A 20,845-nucleotide genomic window follows, 5' to 3' on the forward strand; every position below is an offset into this window, starting at 1 on the left:
CAGGTCAAAGTAAGATCTTCCCCCATTGCGCATCTATAGTTTCATTCTTCATTTCGCAAACTCACCGGTTATAGATCACCCTCATGCATCTCATAAGGAAAGACATCAAACAAATATCCGGCTATTGACCTGTCCTCCCAGACTTGATTGAGACTCATAGCGGGTTGCAGGAGCAGAATGACAAACAAAGGAGGCAGGAGGTTAAAAAAATGGAAACCAAATCGATAGAGATGACTGAAATGACGAAGGACTTGAAGGTCAGAGCTCGTGGTTCCTTAGAGTAGATAATACAGGAACATAATCAATCTCATCTAATTTAATCTCTCCCCCCATCTCAGACCTGATCTGCACTCATTTTTTTTTTCCTTCGATTGTCGGGTCTTTTCAGTTTCTGCCCAACAACTGAGCTGCTCTTGATATTACATTAACGTATCAAAGAAGTAGGTTAAATGGGCTAAAGAACAATATCAATACATGAAGATTACTGTTGCTTCACATGTTAATTATTTACAATAATATTGATGCTTTGAAACAATACTGATTCTTTGATGATTCAGTACAATGCTGATGGTTCAGAACTATATTGAAACTTCAGAATGATACTGTCGCTTCTAAGTAGTTCTGATTCTTTAAAGCAATATTGTTTCTAAACAGATTTGATGCTTCAAAGCAATATTGACACTTCAAAGAAATTCTGATTACTCAAAACAACAGTGATCATTCAAAACAGATTTGAAGCTTCAAAGCAATAATGATGCTTCAAATCTATTCTGAAGTCAAAGCAATGTTTATTGTTTTAAAACAATACTGATGTTTCAAACAGATTTGATGCTTCCAAACAATGATGGCATTTCAAAACGATATTGATGCTTCAGTACAATGTTGATGCTTTAAAACTTCAAAATGATATTGACATTTGTAAAAAGTACTGATGCTTCAAAGCAGTATTGTTTCAAAAATACTGCTGCAAAAATACTGGTAATTCAAAACAGATTTGATGCTTTAAAACTCATGGATTAAAACAATGCAGATTCTTCCAAAACAATCCTGATGATTCAAAACAATGCTGATGTTTCAAAGCAGATTTGATTCTTCTAAACAATGGCAATGCTTCAAAGCAATTCAGATGATTTAGTAACAGTTCTGACTAAACAATATTGATCCTTCATGGTTTGGTATTGTGTTCGAAGAAAATGAAGAAAAGTCTGAATGTTAAACACGTTATGCATTACGATGACTTTCATGGCTTATTCGAAATGTGATGTCCCTAGTGTAGATATATCGCTCATAAACCACAAGCTTTTCTGCACTCAGAAATGTCAAAAATATTACTCTCATTTGCAAGACATTTGTTACAGTTTGACACTTAAACCGCACGTCCCACCAGGGCCCGCATTTGTAAAAGCCAAAGCGGTGGCGTTGACCCTTATAAATTAAAGTGGGTATTTGACAACACTGATGTGCTTTAAAGAGTATTGAATTCCTGTGAGGTGGATGAATTGCATGCCGCCGATTCAAAAAGAGGGAGGGCTGATGCCTTATAGCTTACTCCTCTATCATATTCACTGCCCTTTCAAAGTGTATCACCTCCCCTATCGAATCATAATCCTGTTCTGAGATACGGCGCACTGAAAATGAAATATGTTTGCAGGTTTATAAATGTATCACGCTTTTTTTCCCAAGTGTAAGTGTGTAGAACCAATACTTTTAGCACAATCCAAACATTGCCTTTGGCAGCTGAATATGTGTTCAGGTTTTGCTGCCGTAAGCCACTGAGGATTTTTCCATATCTCTCTTGCTCTCCCCGGGTCTGTCTATCTATCTCTCCCTCTCCGATTCCCTCGACTTCTTGGGAGATATATTGAGGGTATGCTCAGTATCCACACTGCAGTTGATCAGCTGTGAGCTGGCCCATAGGCATGGAATCCTGTCTGTCCTTATTTGGATGAATGAATTATTAATATTTCACTGGTTTATCTGAATATACAGTACAGCTCCTCTTGCTTGTGTTGTTTTGTTTTTCTAATCTTTTGTCTCTCTCTCTCTCTCTATCTCTCTCTCTCGACCTGTCCCTTGCTCATTCCACAGCCAACAAAGCTGACTTTACATTGGAAGAACACGGCTTGCTTCTCTTGCAGTTGAATGGAAATCTGTGACCTTGGAAGATGAAGATGTTGTTGCCATGGGAACTCTTAATCCTGCTGTCACTCAAGAGCTGCCTAGCAGGTACGATATCCCCCGAGTTGCCTTTGATAGCTCACCTGTTCTGCATAGTCCCCACTTCAGTAGAGAGAGTGGCTTTTCATGCCTCTGTCTAATCATTTCCACATTCCTCTAGAGACAGATGCATGCTGGGAACAAGCGCTCGTGGTTGCCCCAGCAGGACATTTGTCTTGACACAGTTTCTGATTTTTCTCTTCAGCAATAACTTCTACAGTAACTTATATTAGCATGCTTTATTTGTTCATAATAATAGACTAGCATAGGAAACTTTATTCGTTTATGTAGCTTTGAAGAATGTTCTGAAGCAGTTTGGTTTAAATTTTATATCAGACATTGAGTCATCCAGCCATCCAAAAATGCATTTACAATCAGACATTTACATTTATTGATATTGCATAAATTGGTATTTGTTTACTAGTTACTAGTACTAAAATAAGTGAAAAAATCTGTTGATACAGGAAGAAATATACTCTTGTTAAAGATACATTCTCTGAAAGTCTTAATATTTTATGCAATGTTGGCTCTCAGAAAAATGCATCTTGTTTCAAGGATTTCTGAATCAAGATGCTGAACAAGAACAATGCATTATAGAAATTACACTGGAAAAGAATTCTGAAAATCCTTGAAACAAGATAAATTTACCTAAGAGGCAACAATGCATAAAATATTAATACATTTTTCTTTTCTTTTTTCAGAGATTGTATCTTTAATAATATTATATTCCTTTTTCTTTTTCTGCACTGTTTTTTTTTTTTAAACAAGTGAAAAAAAATCTACTAAACTTAACTATGCACAATTTTATTTTTAGTTGAATTTATCATTTGGATTTAGCATACCGTCCACAATCAGAACAAACCTGCGTCCCACCAGTTGAAGACTACTGTTTTAACAGATTATTGATAAGAGTTAGACATTACTTATAGCTACTTGTAGCTCTTGGCAGACTTGCAATGAGCTATAACTCTCCACCATGTCTAAAACATACAAAATGTTCTTATTATTTCTCCTATGGTTTTTGCAACTCACAGCACATAATGCACCGCTGTAAGGAAGGGGCCATCTGAAGAGGCAGGTGCCCTATTTAAATGAACCAATGTCCCCCACTCAGTGCCAGTGCCCCAGTTATTGCCGTTGTTGTGCTACAGTAACTATGCCAACTCAAATGGGCATTTGCATTCAATCCACAGGTGCTCTTTTGATTGCACAGTTTGATATTCAGAAAGCTTAGCTGGAGAGAAGGAAGTGCATAGGCCAGACAGCATCAGATGGAAGGGCAGAAGCTATTCAGCACGGAGGACCTGAGGAGACCAACCAAACACACACTGTATCTAACAACCTGCCAGATCCTAGCTTTGAAGACTTTTATTTAAGTATTTTAAGTGTTGATGAAACGTGTGCATACAAGCTGTGTGGAAATGAACTGCAGTACATTTAGATCTCTTGTTGATAATTGATAATAACGTCTTGAAATAAAATAAAAAATCTCACGTAGCCTACTACGTATATTTATTTAGGAAATAAGTTATATTGAGTGAATGAATAATAGTGATCTACCAAAGTGAAATAGTTATTCAACATTTGGATACTGAATATGAATGTAGTTAATATTTAAACAGTGAATGGACCTACAGTATAAGGATGTGGTTATAATAATGAGAAGAAGTTATTAAAATAGGTTGAATGTCCCTTTATTCATTGTAAGTGTAAGTGAATTATTAATAACATTATGATTAGAAATAAAATGTACAAAATCATTTAAGTTTCAATAGCATATTGAGGCTATTTTCCAATGTAAAACTCATGTCTCATTACACAGTGGAACAGTCATTCCTGTCGAAACAATTCAGATGTTCAAATGAAATTGTGACGTTAATTTCTTTCGAATTTTTTTTATAAATCAAAATGTTGGGGTCTGTAATTTTTTTTTAATGTTTTTAATCCAAAACACAGTAAAACAGTAATATTGTGTTTTCTATTTTCTATTATTCTTGTGATGGCAAAGCTGAATTGTTTCTCCAGCCATTTCTCCAGGTTCTGAAGCCATTTCTCTAGTCTTCATGACCTTCAGAAATCATTCTAAATTATGCTGATTTGCTGCTTATTTCTTATTATCACAGTTAAAAACTGTTGCATTTACCTGTTTTTGAAATAGATTTTTTTGTAACAATATAAAAGTCTTTACTGTCACTTTTAATCAATTTATTAAATGTGTCAGAGTAAAAGGATTACAAAGGCCCAAAAGGGACATGGTGATGGAAACAATATTGGATGGGAGGAAAAAAAATATATTTCAATGCTTATGCATTTAGTCGCAAATATGAGAAACTTTGTGTTCGCATTCCCTCGCAAAACTTTCACAGGGGAACTCTAAACATTTGCAAGAGAATAACATTGACATACAATTGTTCCTTTAGGAGCTCTAAAAACTTTTAAAAACTTTTAAACAGTGCATATCCAACGTGGGAACACATTTTTTTGCATTTTGTTTTGTGATTATGTCTTGAGATTGTGAAAAGCAGTTTAGAAGTGCAGTGCATGTCTGACAGTGCATGCTAGAGAACATTTATTTCTTTATTTTTAATGTTTACATAAAAAAAAAAAGAAAAAAAAAAAAGATTCCAGATCACCTCTGATTACTTTACCCACTGTAATTAACTACAGTGAATAAATAGTAGGGCAAAATTGTCCAAGACTAAAAGTGATGGGGACATGTCCTCACCGCCAAATGACACCTAAATGTGGAATACTTGTAAGTGTGCTACTCCTCGCTCTAAATGCTTCATTAATTCCCGTCGTTCAAAGGACACACAAAAGGGAAAGTGAAAAAGGTAGCATCTCCCCCAGCGTGAGGAGGCAGGGCCCTCACCCCAGGCAAACACGCCTGGACACTTCCATTAGCTTGATGATGTGGGAGGGTCATTTTTGTGTGTCCTCGTCAAGGTTAGAGACCTGTAAAAAAGAATTTCATTCACTCAAAGAGAACGAGAAAAGTCACAGGCGAGTTCAGTTGGGAAAGGTTGAATGAGGAAGTCTACTAACAGTAGAAAGCACAATTCCTTTCCCTGTGACATGTTTCTGAGAGCTTGTTTATTCATTTAAGAAATGATACATTTCACTAGAGTAATTACCACAACATGGGGTAATTAGGGAGGTGGATTGGTGTCTTGGCAGCAGTCAACCGAAACAACAGACCTAGCCACGCTGCCATGCGTGTTACGGGCCTGCCAAAAGGAGGACGTCATGTTGATACGGTTCCTGCTACAAGAGGGGAAATGAAAGCTGTTCCTCTGGCACGTGTTTACGTTGCAGATTTAATGAGCTCAGTGTGGGAAGTTGCTGAAAATAAGTGAATAGCGCACATTAGAGATAATGTGGACCTGATGTGTTCACACCTGTTTTACAATCCAGATTCATGTTCCAGATTGTGGATTATGAGCTGTTTGTGACTCTTGTTCTTGTTCTTTCTCCTAGAGAGAATTATTCGACATGGCCCAGTGTTCACACAAGAGCCCAGTGACAGTGTTTTCCCTTTAAGTGCAGAGGACAACAAGATATTTATTAACTGCAAAGCTAAGGGAAGTCCAGAGCCACATTACAAGTAATGACTTTTCCTCAATACCTTCTCAATATATAGTGGAATCCAAAAGTCTGACACCATACTGAAAATATATATATATATATTTTTTTTTTCATTAACACCTGGATATAAATTACATTTTAGGATTTTGAAACATTAAAACAAGGAAAATTTGTTATTTTTAGAGCAATTAAATTATATTTGAATGACCAGATTTGAACAAGAAAATATGACAATTATTACATTTTTTATTTCAGCTTTTGACTGAAATTGTACTAGTAAATAAAAAAAAATTAAAAAAAATTAAAAAAAATTATAATGAAACATTTTGTCAAAAGTTCAGACTTTTAGACGGTGTAATTGTTATATTTTTTATATAAAAAAAGAGCCTATTTTTTATTTTTTTATTGCATTTTAAATTTTAGTAATTTTGTTTTGACATTTTTATTGTTTGTTTTATATATTTCCATTTAGTTTTTATACATTTTTATTTCTGTCATTTTAATACTTCAACCTACAACCTCAACTTTTTATTTAAATTTTGTTTCTAATATTTATATTTTATTTCAGGTTTATTTCAATTAACAGACATGTTTTAATCGTTTTTTATAATAGTTTAAAAATGCCACTGAAAGAATTTGTATGCCTACATTTCTTCTCATCATCATTATTCTCTGCTCACTCCACCTGTTTTTACATTTAGGTGGAAATTCAACGGGAAAGATCTTGACATTGACATGGACTTCAACTACAGTCTCGTTGAGGGAAACCTTTTGATCAGTAAACCTCAGGCAACTAAACACCCCGGTATTTACCAGTGTATCGCCACTAATGCATTTGGAACCATTCTGAGCCGAGAGGCTAAAGTTGAGTTTGCATGTAAGTGCCAATTAAACCGAATATTTTGTATATGCGAATGCTTGAAAATAGCTTTTGACAGTCTCCTTCACACTTGATTGCTACTTTGACTATGCTGTCTGTATATGTGCCCTTTGGAAGCTTAAATGCGTAATAGGTAAAATGGCCGCTATGTTATCTTTCATATTTCATGTTGTCATTTGGTCCATTAGTGGGTAAGATATACTGTCTTCCATGGATGTGACAGGCTTTTAAACTGACAACTACATTTTCCCATCTGGAAGATTCCATCAGGAGATGTCCAGTGGTACTAACTGAAATGCAGCCTGTCATTGAAAATTGAAAAAAAGGTCTTAAATCGTCATATAATCAAAACACACAAAGTCTGCCTCGTTCATATTGTGTGTGCATATGACCACATTGTTAATTTGAAATTTCACAAGTAAGATGTGTCTCTTCAGGGCTTGAGTGATGCAGAAAATAGTTGTAGGACTAATTGGTGGCGCTTCACTGGCAAAATTGGCATTCACAGAGTGGGAAAAAGCATTTTCCCAATGATTTACCTTGAGTCTTGAGGAATCTTTTTTCTCTTGACTTATGAAGAAAGCTTTCCATTATGTGATTTTACTTAGTTTTTTTTTTTTTTGTGTGTGTCTTTTTTTCCTGTTTATGCATTTGGCAGACACTTTTATCCATTACAGGTATACAAGGAATCAAATCCCTTACATTCTCAACTGTTTAAGCTCCAAGAATGACTTTGTTACTGGCACAAAACACATTTAATTAATATCTTTAAACCACATATTTTAGTGTTCAAGGGCACATCTTCCTTTAGTTTCATCCATAAACTATAGATCTGACGATACATAATTTACAAACTTACCACGACAACCACATATCTACAAAAATCCACCCATACACCATGTCAGAACGTGTTAATTGCATTTCATTTAGCTAAGTTTAAAATTTATATTTATTTGTTTACCTCACTTTCAAATTCTTACCTAATAAAAAAAAAAAAAAATTGTCTTGATTTATGCATCAACCTCACTAAATTCAAATCTTTGTTTCTTGCCGTTTATCTTTTGGCTACACAAAACTCATTCCACACAGTCATATAGTACATTCATGAGGCTGGAGAACTGACATTTGAATAAACACCACAGCTTTAGCCCAGTGTGGGATGTCATTTTTGCCTGTCCCTTCCTGTGCTATAGAGTGGCATTTCTAAAGGTCCCTGCTCTGCGAGTCGTCTGTTGCACGTCAGAGTGATGACACTGCCTTTAATGAAAAGTTATGGCGATCCCATTATTTTGTTTTTGCAGACCTGCAGAATTTCAGCAGCAAGGCCAGAAGTCCAGTATTAGTGAGGGAAGGACAGGCTGTTGTGCTCCTGTGCGGTCCGCCACCCCACTTTGGAGGTACATTTTATTGTATTCCGTATGAATTTGAATGTTATTTTCTTATGCGCATCAGGGTTTCTTTTGCATACAAATACACAAAGCCCCTATTCTTTGAAATGATCAATTCTTTTCCACTCTCCAATAAGAGACTTTCATATAAAGCAAGAGTGACAGTTGTTTGCAAAACCCGTTGACCTCTTTCCACAGCACAAATTTTTTTTTTTTTTTTTATCAGTTCAAGCACTATGTAGAATAATGCCAAGCAAATCCAAGGTCAGGAATTCACCGCAAGTGGCAATTGACCGTTCGCAAAGACCAGCCCCCTTTAGTTACTGTTGCTATGTCCGACAAGCCACGCCGCTCTCACGCCACACCATGTTCTCACGCAGTGAAAAATGCATTGCAGGGCAGAGAGGACACTGACAACGTGTCAACAGACCAGGTTACTTTTGATATGAAACAAATTCTCACCTTTCAAAATTGGTCATTTCTTAAAGAAATGTAAACAATAAATACCGTTTTGTGGCTCTTTAATGTGTCTGACAGATCGCCGTAGAGCCTCAGTTAAAGGTGCTCGTGAACCGATCATCTCTTCCTTCTAGTTAATTTATAGCATCAAATAAACGTGAATGAATGTAAGAAGGAATGTTTTAACCGTGGAAAGACATCAGTACACACCGTTTTTCAAGTTCAAATCCTCCAACGTTAATCTACTAACTCTCCTGACTGCTTTGTCGGACAAAAATGGCTAATCCAGCGGATGGTGGATTGTGATTGGTCAGATCGCCTGTCAATCAAACTCCCTGCGAAGGGTCAATTTCGTGCTAGCGATGTCAAAGAAAGCCTCATTCCGCTCTGCTCACTTATTATGTATGGTGCGTGTTGGTTCAGATTGTGTCTTAATCATCTCATATTGTGAGCAAATCAAGCTTTCAAATGACCGGAGCACAATGGCTCACTCTGGAGCTCCCGTTCTTGCATTCATGCACCAGCCTCGTGGCATTTAGATCCCCCTCCTCCTCCTTAATGGCACTTGTGCCCTTGTGGTCATTTGGAAAGGTTATTTTCTTAAGCCTTGGCCTTCTGTTGAAAGGTAATAAAGGCATGTGGTGGCTGGTTTAAAGCGACATGTCTCTTTATCCCCCAGTCCAGCTGTGCACCTCTTCTGTGTCTGTATAGAGCTGATTAGCAGTCCCTCAAAGAGCCACGCACACATGCTCCAGAGGTGCAATTTCATGCCACCGCACCGGCGTTCTGTCATTCCACCACATTTCTAGTCGAATCAATGGCCACTCTCCGCCACCACCCTCCATCTTCTATTTTCCTTCCCCTGTTCTCCCGCCACACCACCCTTGACTGTTTGCCAAATTCCGTAATCCGAGGCTCTGTTGTATGGATCATACTTTATTGGACTTTTATGCAATGTTTAGATTAGTCCAGGAAGTGATTTCATGCAGTGCTGGAAGTGATTTTTAGCATCCCCTTTCACCCCAAAGGCAGTTGCTGGGCATGGAGGACCACTCAGAAAGTGTACCATTTGAAACCTGTCTTGGGAACTAATTATTTTTACTCTGGTGCATGAGAAATATGTACGTCATGTATACATTAACATGTATATGGTCACGGCATTTGTATATTGTTGCCCTAATGTTCATTTGACTGCTTCTATTGCTCTCTTCATTTGTAAGTCGCTTTGGATAAAAGCGTCTGCTAAATGATTACATTTAAATATTTACCATTAGTTTGGAGTCTCAAAAGAGAAATCTCTTGTTCTCAAAAATATTATCTTATACTCACCAACAAGGCTGCATTTATTTGATCAAAATTGCACCGCACCGTACAAAATTCACGTGATTTCAGATTATAGTGGCTGTGAATTTGGTTCCTAAGAGAGCAAAAGCCTTAAGCACAGTGCCCAGTAATGACGAGAGGTCGCCCACCTTGTCACTACTCCATTTATGATGGTTTTAATTCACCTTTTTCTATCTGGAAGCCAAATGGTTCTTTTTTCTTGGTGCTGTAGACTTTTAGATATGCTGTTTGAACCTTAAATAGCCATTATCAATCCATATTTCAGCCACTCTAACCCCCTGTCTGCCCTCTAATAAATGCTGCTTAATTTGATACTTTCATACTTTATTTTATACCACAGGCCTTGCTGCGTGCTCTTCCTGTATTCCTTTTATCTCCTCTTCATATTTCCCTGTCTCGTTAAGAAAGAGTGAGAGGTGACATGAAGGAATATAGATAAAGAAAAAAAATGAAAACGCTATCAAGACAAAATGAACTTGCATGACTTTTATTTTAGATGAATGACAGTATGACTTTTGACTGTATGAACTTTTATTTAGTTCATGACAAGATGAATTTAACCTAACAGTAAATTAGGTTTGTGTAAATTAAGAAGGCCTGTCAAATCCTACTTTATTAAAAGATATTCACATGACTGCTGAATTTAGTGTAGTTTTTAATAGTGCGTTTTTATAAAGTTGTCACAAACCAAAGTGTTTGGATGTTTTATGGTGGCTTTGTGCCTTTTTTATGGAACGTTATTAGTTTGCTGTTGCTTGACTGTCAAAATCGAAACTGTATTGCTTTAACTTTGTTATATACAAACTCTTTTCCCACGGCTGAGCTCTAACAAGCTTCATCCACAAATAGTTGAATTTAATAAAAAAAGTTTTTAAAGAGTCTTTTTCATAAGGCATCAAGCTGTACACTAAGTATGTATGGCATGCAGGATATTCACTATCAAGACATTTTTATATACATAAATATACACATACAGTATAAACTGAAAGTGTTTCTTAAAAAGAATTGTAAGAGTTGGCATAAAAATTTAACAATGTCATCTGACAATTTTCTCAGATATCAGATATTCCTGGATATTTAATGGCCGCCCCAGCGTTGCTGTTGGGGACAACCGACGCTTTGTGTCCCAGAGGACTGGAAACTTGTATATCGCTAAGGTAGAGACGTCAGACGTGGGCAACTACACATGTGTGGTGAGGAATGTCATGACCAACACGACGGTCCACAGTTCCCCAACTCCAGTGGTGCTACGTCGGGATGGTGAGTAGCCTGGAGGAACTGCTAACAGTGATGATTCAGTGGATTTGAGCATGACAGTGTTTGCTTTGCTGCCACTCAGAGATGTAGCATTTGTGTATTCATAGTCTCTAAGCCATGCTCAGCCAACTGTGTGAGAGAGAGAGAGAGAGAGAGAGAGAGAGAGAGAGAGAGAGAGAGAGAGAGAGAGAGATGTTGCATTAAGAAACAGAGATGAACTCATACACCCTCTCTCTCACACACATATACCCCGGAAGGCTCAACATCACCAGTCATTAGTGTCTGTTTAATATTCACCCAGACAAGGTATATGAAGTAGGGCGGGGAGGTTTTGAATATTTTGAGTTAATGTGAATATTGAATATTTTTATCTATGAATATTTTGGGCTCAAGACCACTGCCAAACTCTTATTACTTTACTAATTCTTATTTCTTACTTTTCCTTGTGTTTGATCTACATTCCCTGCTGAAAAGACCATTTTAGGCCAGCATAAATTTACATGATTTTCTAGTTGTGGTGCTAGTCAATCAGCTGGTCCACCGTCGTGATATTTTTTGCTAAAGCTGCTTGAATAAGCTTTTGCTAAAACTGGTTGGCTAAGCAATGTTAATCTCAGTAAAAATTTAACAAAATAACTACCAAAAGTGTTACTTGACAAGTTTTATTTATTTTTATAGTATTTAAGAATTCACAATTTATCTAATTCAAGCACTGTTTTCATGTTATATTTCGATTCTCTTTTATATGTTATGTATGTATGATACATTTTTAAATGAATGTTTTTCATAATATATGTGTGAAGTTTCATTTTTCACATTATCATCAACTGATATGTATTTTGTTTATTCAAATTATAAAAATTATATGGGATAATAATTTAACATTTTTCAGAGATTTGAAGTTTGGTCTGTTACAATGTTTTATAATCATGAGTCAGATGGACTAAAAGTAATGAATATAACATACCAAAATATTGGATAAGTACAAAGTACAAAAATACAAAACTATGACTAAAAAAAGTCAACCTAGTTAAAAGCCTAGTGTGAACATCAGCATCCAAAGCACTACATATTCTGGTGACCAGCCATTCTCTTTTCAGCAGGGTTTGTTGGCAAGCTGCATGTTTTTGTAAACTTGTTTATAAGCCTTGTTTGCACTTCAGTTGATATACTATAAATAGTTTGATTTGAATTGGAGTGCATTGCTTTCACCCTAAAAGACTTATGCTTGTTTATCCTTATTTTACAGCCGTGATGGGGGAATATGAGCCGAAGATTGAGGTCCAGTTTGAAAAAATGCTCCACGTTGCCAAAGGATCATCGGTTCGACTGGAGTGTTTCGCTTTAGGAAAGTAGGTCTCTACTTTACTAACAGATGGACTTCTTGCCCCCAGAGGGTTGCCTTGCTTAACTGGGGATTGCCACACTTGGCACATAGTACATCTTAGCAGTTTATTTAAGAGAAATGTCTCCGAAATCTACAGGATCTTTTAATCTTCGTGAAGTACTAGGAAGCAGATGGAGGGTGGCGGCCATTATTTTAAAAACAGCTGCAGACTGTGACCCAGGGGTTGGGCAGGGTTCTGGCTTTGGATTGTCCACGGGTAATGTGTTAAGGGATGCTGGGATACTGGAGGTTGAATAGGTCTAGAACAGAGATGCTGCCATGCCATGCCATGCCATGTATTTTTATATTTTATTTATTTATAAATTGAATAATGCTACAATGTGAATAAAGCTACATTGTGTCAATTCCTGTGATGGCAAAGCTGAATTTTCAGCATCATTACTCCAGTCTTCAGTGACACGTGATCCTTCAGAAATCATTGTAATATGCTGATTTGGTGCTCAAGAAACATAGATGAATAGAAAGTTCAAAAGAACAGCATTTATTTGAAATAGAAATATTTTGTAACATTATAAATCGTTAATGTCACTTTTGATCAATTTAATGCTTCTTGCAAAATAAAAGTACTCAGTTCTTAAAAATATATATTACTGACCCGAAGCTTTTGAATTGTGATGTATTTAACATCTATTTTATTGATGGCTGGAAAGTGTACTTAGCCAAAATGATAAATAAACAAACATGCAAGGGATTGGGAATATGTCATTATATCCATAACTGTGCAGGAACGGATGTTGAATCACATTTTACTCAAAGATGTTGACTAACTAGTAACATGTTCTGCTTTGATGAATCATGTAAAGCCTCCATAGATCATCTCTGCACAGTGTGATGTAAATATGGTCTCTTTTCTCGACTTTCCTCAGTCCAGTGCCTTCTATTTCCTGGAAGAGAGCAGACGGAAACCCTTTCCCTGGAAAAATGAAGATAAATCACTCAAATGGTGTCCTAGAGATCCCATATTTCCGTCCAGAGGATTCTGGACTTTATGAATGTGTGGCCGAAAACTCCAAAGGACGCAGTATTGCAAAAGGACGTCTTGTTTTTCAAAGTAAGGAATGCAAAGTTCTGTCATGAAACTCTAGATGGCACAGGCTGATTGGTCCTCAACTCAACCTGCTTGCAATCACATCATTCTCAATATGGCACAGATGATTGGTTCTTCCTGTTTCGGTAGCCAATGAGCTTGCATGCTCAACCTTCAATTAGCATTTGCCTTAGCAGATTATGCAGCTTTCAAAAAGCCTCCACCTTCCCCAGTTCCACCTGTATAGATATGCTACATGTAATTCATGTACACTATATTGTGCAGCAGCAGCGTAGCAGATCTTTTCCACCAAGACCAAACATACCAACATTGTCATACCCAATACCATGCCAAACACTACATAAATATTTAGACAGCTGTGTCCAAAACATTGTATGCAGAGTATTTTTCTCAATGTTAAAAGACCTTGTTTATCTCTCCTATCCATGCAGCATTTTGTCTGCCATCACGATTACTGCAGGAGAATCAATACGAGAAATTTAAATTTTTAATGAGTCAGATAACGGATCACACGGCAGCCTGTGGTAAATAATAAATAATGAAAGAATAGATTTTATTGTCAAGGCAAGACTAATTAGAATGGCTATAGTAGGTGTTGTTTAGCCTGCCCAGAATACCCACAATATATGCACTGCAACAGTGCTCTTCTACAAGACAGGAAGAATCATCTCGAATTAATGTGCACACAGTAACCTCATTTTTTGATGGTTTATAAAACACAATGCTTTCATTATTCTTGCAATGTATTGCAAGGGAGAAAGTTTAGAGAGACAAACGTTGTGTTAAGGCAGGATGCAGACCTCTGCATTTGTTATATTTTAGTTCATTGCTGTTCACGCAGATGTGGAACACCTGCAGTGGTCGCAGACTCTGTATGACGCAAACATGGCTATTGAGTCTGATCTTCACTGGGAGTGCAAGGCTAATGGAAAACCTCAACCTGTTTACAGATGGCTCACGAATGGACAGCCTTTGGTCTCTCAGGTGATAATACTAACCGCCAGAATAACATCCCTCAACGCATTTTCCCTTTTCCCTGAAATGCTAAGACACTTAATATGCGGGTTGTGTGCTGGAGTGTGTATGTTGAAACGTGTATATATTTGAAATCTGGTTTATTAGTCGTGGTCACAATCTGTACTGACAGTTTTGTTTATGCTCAGGACAGAATTCGTGTTGATGGTGGCAAGTTAACCATCTCCAACATAAACCTGATGGATTCTGGGATGTATCAGTGTTTGGCAGAGAACGATAACGGAGTCATATATGCTAGCGCTGAACTCAAAGTTGTGGGTAAGCACCTTTCAATGTTATACAATTTTCGACAAACATCTGTGATCAAAACTGTTTCAGACCTGGAAAACTCTTGGTATTTAATGGAATTTGGTATGAAGTGAAGATTTTTTTTTCTAGTTATGTTCTGCCCTAAAATATTTAATCAGCTATTTTTAAAGGTACACTATGTAACTTTTTTTTTGTTGTTGTTCAAAGTTAACACATTTAAAATAAAATCAATAAATCATGAATCCATCTTCCAAAACATGTTTTTGTCTTACCCTTATTCACTATGGTAAGCCTATTATAAGTGTCTATATTTTAGACCTAAAAGGATGATTTTCATGGGAAATTGCGTACTGATCATATGTCTCTCGCCCGCGTGTGTCTTATCTGTAAATAGAGAAACGTTGCTTCAGCAACTTTGACTTGTGTATGGTGTGGGAGTGGCATTTTATAAAAATGCTGAACAGAAAAGACTTTGCTGACAAAAAGAGAATGTGACAGAGCTTTTAATAAAACGAGAATCAACACTGGCTTGGCTTTTCGGAGATGGAGAGAACTGAGAGATTTAAAAAAGTTGTAAAAGTGACGCGACAATGGCATTTTTATTACTTAACAGGTGAGTTAGGTTTTGTTGAACAGATTAATTACCATATGTAGCTCTCTCACAGAGTTCATTGTAAAGCATTGTGAAAAGTTATGTAAAGCCATTATGATTGTTGTAGTGCTGTGCTGGAATTCATTTTCATGGAAGTACTGTGTCTATTACTGGGTATATCTATAGTAACATCTTCAGCTAGTCAGTTTGAGATCCTTTCCATCTAAACTGGTTACATCTCTTAAGCCTTGTAGTGATTTTTTTTTATGAGCAATATGTTAACCATATTCATTTCGCACAGTTCTGCAGCAGCTTAAGCTGTTCTGCAGCAAAAAGCATGTAGTTTTGTTTATTAACCGATAAAGGGGCCAAAAGTTGCATAGTGTACCTTTAAAATCATATTAGTAATCATTAAAAGTAGTGATGCACTGAAATTCCGGCAAACAAAAATATTCGGTTTTGATCGAAACAGCCTACCATCCAGTAATCACAATTACTTTTGGTATGAAACAAATTCTGAGCTTTCAAGTTCAGCTAAATTTAAACAATTAATGTCATTTTGGCACTGTTTAATGTGGCTTGACAGTTCAAGTGGCAATGCAGAGCATCGATACGTTGAAATATACAGTACAACGTACTGAAATGGCTTGTGTAATGGCTCAGCATAATTAAAAACTGCCTTATGTGGAATTTAAATGTTTACATACGACTCAGTTTTTATTTGAATGCTGATTATTAAATAAATGTGATTTAATTTATTAATTATGAAATAAACTGTATTTTTGGTTCAGTTTTTGACTAAATGAAAAGGTGTTTTGATAAAGAAAAATTCATTTCGGTGCCATTCAAAATGTGTGGGAACCCTGGTATTCAGAATGTATAATATATCACATATCGCATGTTTTCAGCCTCACCTCCAGACTTCTCAAAAAACGCACTGAAGAAGAGCACACTGATCCAGAGAGGTGGAGAAGCTGTCATCGAATGCCGACCGCACGCGTCCCCCAAAGCTTCGTACTCTTGGAGGAGAGGCAACGAGTTCCTGAAAGACAGCAAGAGGTACGGGTCAGCAGACCGGTCGCTAATGAAAGGTGCCAAATGAGCCACTTGCACTCCTGTTGTCCCCCGAGCCTTGGGGTTTGTTCGCACCGCAGCAGTTCAGGGTTGTGGGGAAACGTCTTTGCGGTCATTCACACAGGGCACTTTCTTGCATGCATCGGCACAGTTTTTTATTCGTTTTCAAATTATTGTTACATTAACACCATGATATAAATGCTGTTGAAAAACTCTCATTTTCCCATGTTGGCAGAAATAGAGTTAATTGGGTTCACTTGCTAATAGTACACTAACACTAGCATAAATACTACCTTTAAAATGTTTGGACTTGGTAAAAAAAACAAACATTTCCAACCAATTTTTTTTTTTTTTTTAAAGAAGTCTCTTATGTTCACCAATGTGGATAAAAAATACAATAAAATAGTAATATTGTGAAATATTATTCAAATGTTTTCTATTTAGATTTTTCTAGTTTTCTATTGTAATATTTTTAACATGTCATCTATTCCTGTGATGGCAAAGCCGAATTATTAGCATCATTCTAATATGCAGATTGGGTGCTCAAGAAACATTTAGAAACAACTTATTATTATTATCATGGTTAAAAATAGTTGTTCTGCTTAATATTTTTGTGACCACCATGATCATGTGTTGTTGTTTTTTAGGATTCTTTGATTATTTAAAGATGAAAAGAACAGGATTAACTTGGTCTTAACTGTCACTTTTGAATTGCTGAATGAAGTTAATTAAAAAAAATTATCTTTTAAAAAATTACTGACCCAAAAAGTTTGAACAGTAGTGTTGGTGGCCTCAGAGCTAATGGACAAGGACAAAACTCCCAATTTTGATTTTATGGGATTTAAAATGGCAAAATAATACAAGAATACATTTGAGTGGAACTTCAGTGGAATCGAGTTGTGCTCATTACAAGTATGTTGCAGATAAAAATGGGGTGGAGGTGGGGGGCGCAAAATTAATATTACTTCCCATAAAAATAACACTAACATTTTATTACATTTTATAATGAGAATACATTTTTCAACTTCCTTTTTCTTTCTTTTCCTCCTTCAGCAGTCATTATTTGCAAAGCATCATCCCATTACTGTGTGATATTTGTCCATATTTTTATTCAAACATAATTGCCTTTTGTTGTCCATATTGAACACACATTGCTGAGGCACAGATGTTGCACATTCAAAACCAACAACATCCTTCCTGATGGCACTTTTCACACAAGAGTGAGTGCCTAGTGGAACACTAATTAATACACCCCTGGTTCTGAGTCTTTCCTGTGGGGTTTCAACAGGACAGAATCATTCTAGCATGGCCATGTCAGAACAGGTGGCAGGAGGGACGAGTGTATGATCTCCAGTAATGGATGGGGATGGAGCGATAACCAATGGGAGCTCATTCTGTGCACTGTGGTCCATCTGGACCTCAGAGAGAACACACATGCCATGACTCACTGATGCTGCCCAGGGTCTCTGTGGAACTATGTGATTATTGGATGTGGGAGAGAGGGAGTGATGGAAAGGGGGAGAGCCAGTGGAAGTTAGAACGAACTGAGGAAGTGAGACAAGAGGTGCAAGACTGTGTATCAGATACTGTCTATCGGAGGGTAAAGGTAAGCCTCGGAGTGTCTGAAATGGAGTTCTAACACACTCCTAACTGAATACTGCACAGTATGTACTAAAGTTTTGTAGCGTATATGGAGCAATATGCAAAAATAAACAGTTCAGTAAAGAGTTCATGTTTAATTCAGAAAGCGAAATCCAGTTATCATTTTGGAAATGGTTATTTTGCAGTATTTTCAGGTTTGGAGTGGAATTGGCCACTCAAATGTGTCAGGAAGCAAATGGACGGTCGAGTGCACTGCATTGTGGGATACACTATTGTGCATGCTGCATACTGTTTTGGAAATAGTAGCCTATTTAAAGCAATATGCACTAATGAACATGTTTAATTCAGGAAGTGGCATCTAGTTGTCATTTTGCAAGTAGTTATTTTATGGTTATGTTTTAATGTCTTAAAGCTACAATATGCAATAATTTTTTGCCGCTAGAGGGCGCTACATTCCAAACAACAACAACGGCGTAGCTTGATGACGATGTGAAGGAGCGTGGAATGATGGGAACTGTCGTTTTAAACTCCACCGTGGATGTAAATCAGTCAGACGGGAATCGAAAAATCATGTTCATGGATGAGGTTAAGTTTTATTTTTATAATGACATGCTTTTTGTGGCGAGGGGGGCGTGGTTCAGCACGGTCTGTAATGGGAGAGAGAAGAGACGAGCAAGTAGGTCAAGTGCAAATGACGAACTCCTGTGTCTTATTGCAGTGATCCGAGTGGAGAGACCGCTTTTAAGCCGCGCGCTGGAACGAGAGAGAGACTGAAGAGAAAATTGGACGCAGAGAAAGAAAACCGGTGGATCCGAGCTCTCATTTTTGAACTGTTTTGTGCCGTCGCGGTTGCCACGGTGAATGCGCGTTGTGCACGACTTTTGTTTATTTTAATAAAGTACGAGTCCCAGTCACGCCGACCCCTGTCTTCTTCCTTCCTGACTCTTGAACCTCATCACACTTTTATTTCATTAAAATGAATTAACCGCAGGAAAAGTAAGGTTTAATACTAAATTGGTTATCATAGATGTTACTGTATGTCGAATTCATTGTTGTGATAACGCGGCGCAGTTTTACGTGTTCTAAACAATTGTTGTAAAAGTACATTCGAACATACCCACATCATTTGCCAAAATACTGATTAATCTTTATGTATAACACATGCTATATTTATTTACATGGCCATAAACACCAGACGTGATAAACAATGTCAATAAACTAAACACAAATCTAAAGCAATAATACTTCCCTTACATAAACATAACTATTACCGAATGCTACATTTGGAAAATATAAAATTAAGCATGCTTTGTCGACAGAACCAGCTGCAATCGGTAAAGAATAATTGTGTTCCATAACGACTGCACGAAACAAGCTAACGTTTGTTGCTTGATAGACGCTACAACTACAACTTCCGCATTTGTCCAGGACTCCACGCAGTACGAGCGGAAACCGAGGGTAACGCGGATATTACGCATTTGACTGGCGACTCCCAGCTCCCCCCTGCTCTAACGCCCCGTTTCCTTGGTTAAAATCGCAATTTTCTCACGATTTAAAAATAGTTGGAAACATTTGGGATATTGTAAGTAATCAGCTTAATAAAATATATAACACTGGCCTTGAGATTATGGGATATTTTAATGCAAAGTTCTTGCATATTGTACCTTTAACTTTTGACAATCCACTCAAATGCATTGTGGGATACACTATGGCACATTGTCCACTCTGCATAAATATATTTTTACAAATAGGAAATGTGAAATATAATGCAATATGCAACAATCAACATTTCAGCAAACAGTCCATGTTTTTATCAGCGAGAGGCATTCAGTTGTCATTTTTTAAATAGAATTTTGAGTAAAATATTTTGACACTTCGCTCAAACAATGAAAGGAAATGGTGTCAAGTGGAGTGCATTGTATTGTGGGATTTGCTATTACACTCTATTAGTTGTGTTTGAAATGGAATACTAGTGTACTGCATATTGCACACTGTACACTGCATACTGTTTAAAATATATATTATGTCAAACTGAAAATATTATGCAGACAAAATGTTTTTATTGCAATATTATTATTAAACATGTAATATACAATATTATTATTGAATATTATGTTTAATTCAGCAATTGGTATCTAGTTTAAAATTAAATGTAAAAATAAAAATTATTACAAGAAAGAAAGAGATTAAAATCATGGCTGATATATTTGTTGCTTTGGAAAATGAATTTCAAGGTGCATTGCATTGTGGGATACAGTTTTCCACGCAGTGTTCTCTGTAGTAGTACTAGGTTCATCTATGTATTCCATAGATAGTGAAAATGAGTATACTATGCACACTGCAATTCAAATATTTGGGGTCGGTAAGATTTTTGAAAGAAATTGATAGTTCTATTCAACAAGGGCACATTAAATTCATCAAACGTGACTGTGAATAGATGATAAAATGATTTCTTGAAAACCGGAGTAATGGCTGCTAAAAATCCAGCTTCACAGGAATAAATTACATTTTAAAATATGTAAAAATAGAAAGCAGTTATTTTAAACGTTTACTGCATTTTTGATCAAATAAATGCAGCCTTGGTGAGCAGAAGAGACCAACCCCAAACATTTGAACAATAGTGTAGGTATTGTTCCCTTCTGAACCTACTGACACCTTCATTAGTCACGAGTAAAGGAACAGATTGATGCTTTGTTTTAGTGGGTAA

At 36.7% G+C, this 20,845-nt stretch overlaps 1 protein-coding gene across 2 annotated transcripts in view; it reads left to right on the forward strand.

The window, feature by feature from the left end:
• The window catches only part of cntn6 (contactin 6), a 101,838-nt gene that overhangs the window by 63,028 nt on the left and 17,965 nt on the right, over positions 1 to 20,845 (forward strand). For both annotated transcript variants that reach the window (XM_084426801.1, XM_084426802.1), the window contains exons 2-11: positions 2,089 to 2,226; positions 5,695 to 5,821; positions 6,504 to 6,679; positions 7,984 to 8,079; positions 10,930 to 11,133; positions 12,380 to 12,482; positions 13,405 to 13,589; positions 14,428 to 14,570; positions 14,750 to 14,879; positions 16,371 to 16,521. In XM_084426801.1, the coding sequence (XP_084282927.1) occupies positions 2,166 to 2,226; positions 5,695 to 5,821; positions 6,504 to 6,679; positions 7,984 to 8,079; positions 10,930 to 11,133; positions 12,380 to 12,482; positions 13,405 to 13,589; positions 14,428 to 14,570; positions 14,750 to 14,879; positions 16,371 to 16,521 (1,376 nt within the window). In that variant the 5' untranslated portion in view covers positions 2,089 to 2,165. The remainder of the gene's footprint in view (positions 1 to 2,088; positions 2,227 to 5,694; positions 5,822 to 6,503; positions 6,680 to 7,983; positions 8,080 to 10,929; positions 11,134 to 12,379; positions 12,483 to 13,404; positions 13,590 to 14,427; positions 14,571 to 14,749; positions 14,880 to 16,370; positions 16,522 to 20,845) is intronic.

The sequence above is a fragment of the Rutilus rutilus genome (assembly GCF_951802725.1).
Source record: "Rutilus rutilus genome assembly, chromosome: 12".
NCBI lineage: Eukaryota > Metazoa > Chordata > Actinopteri > Cypriniformes > Leuciscidae > Rutilus > Rutilus rutilus.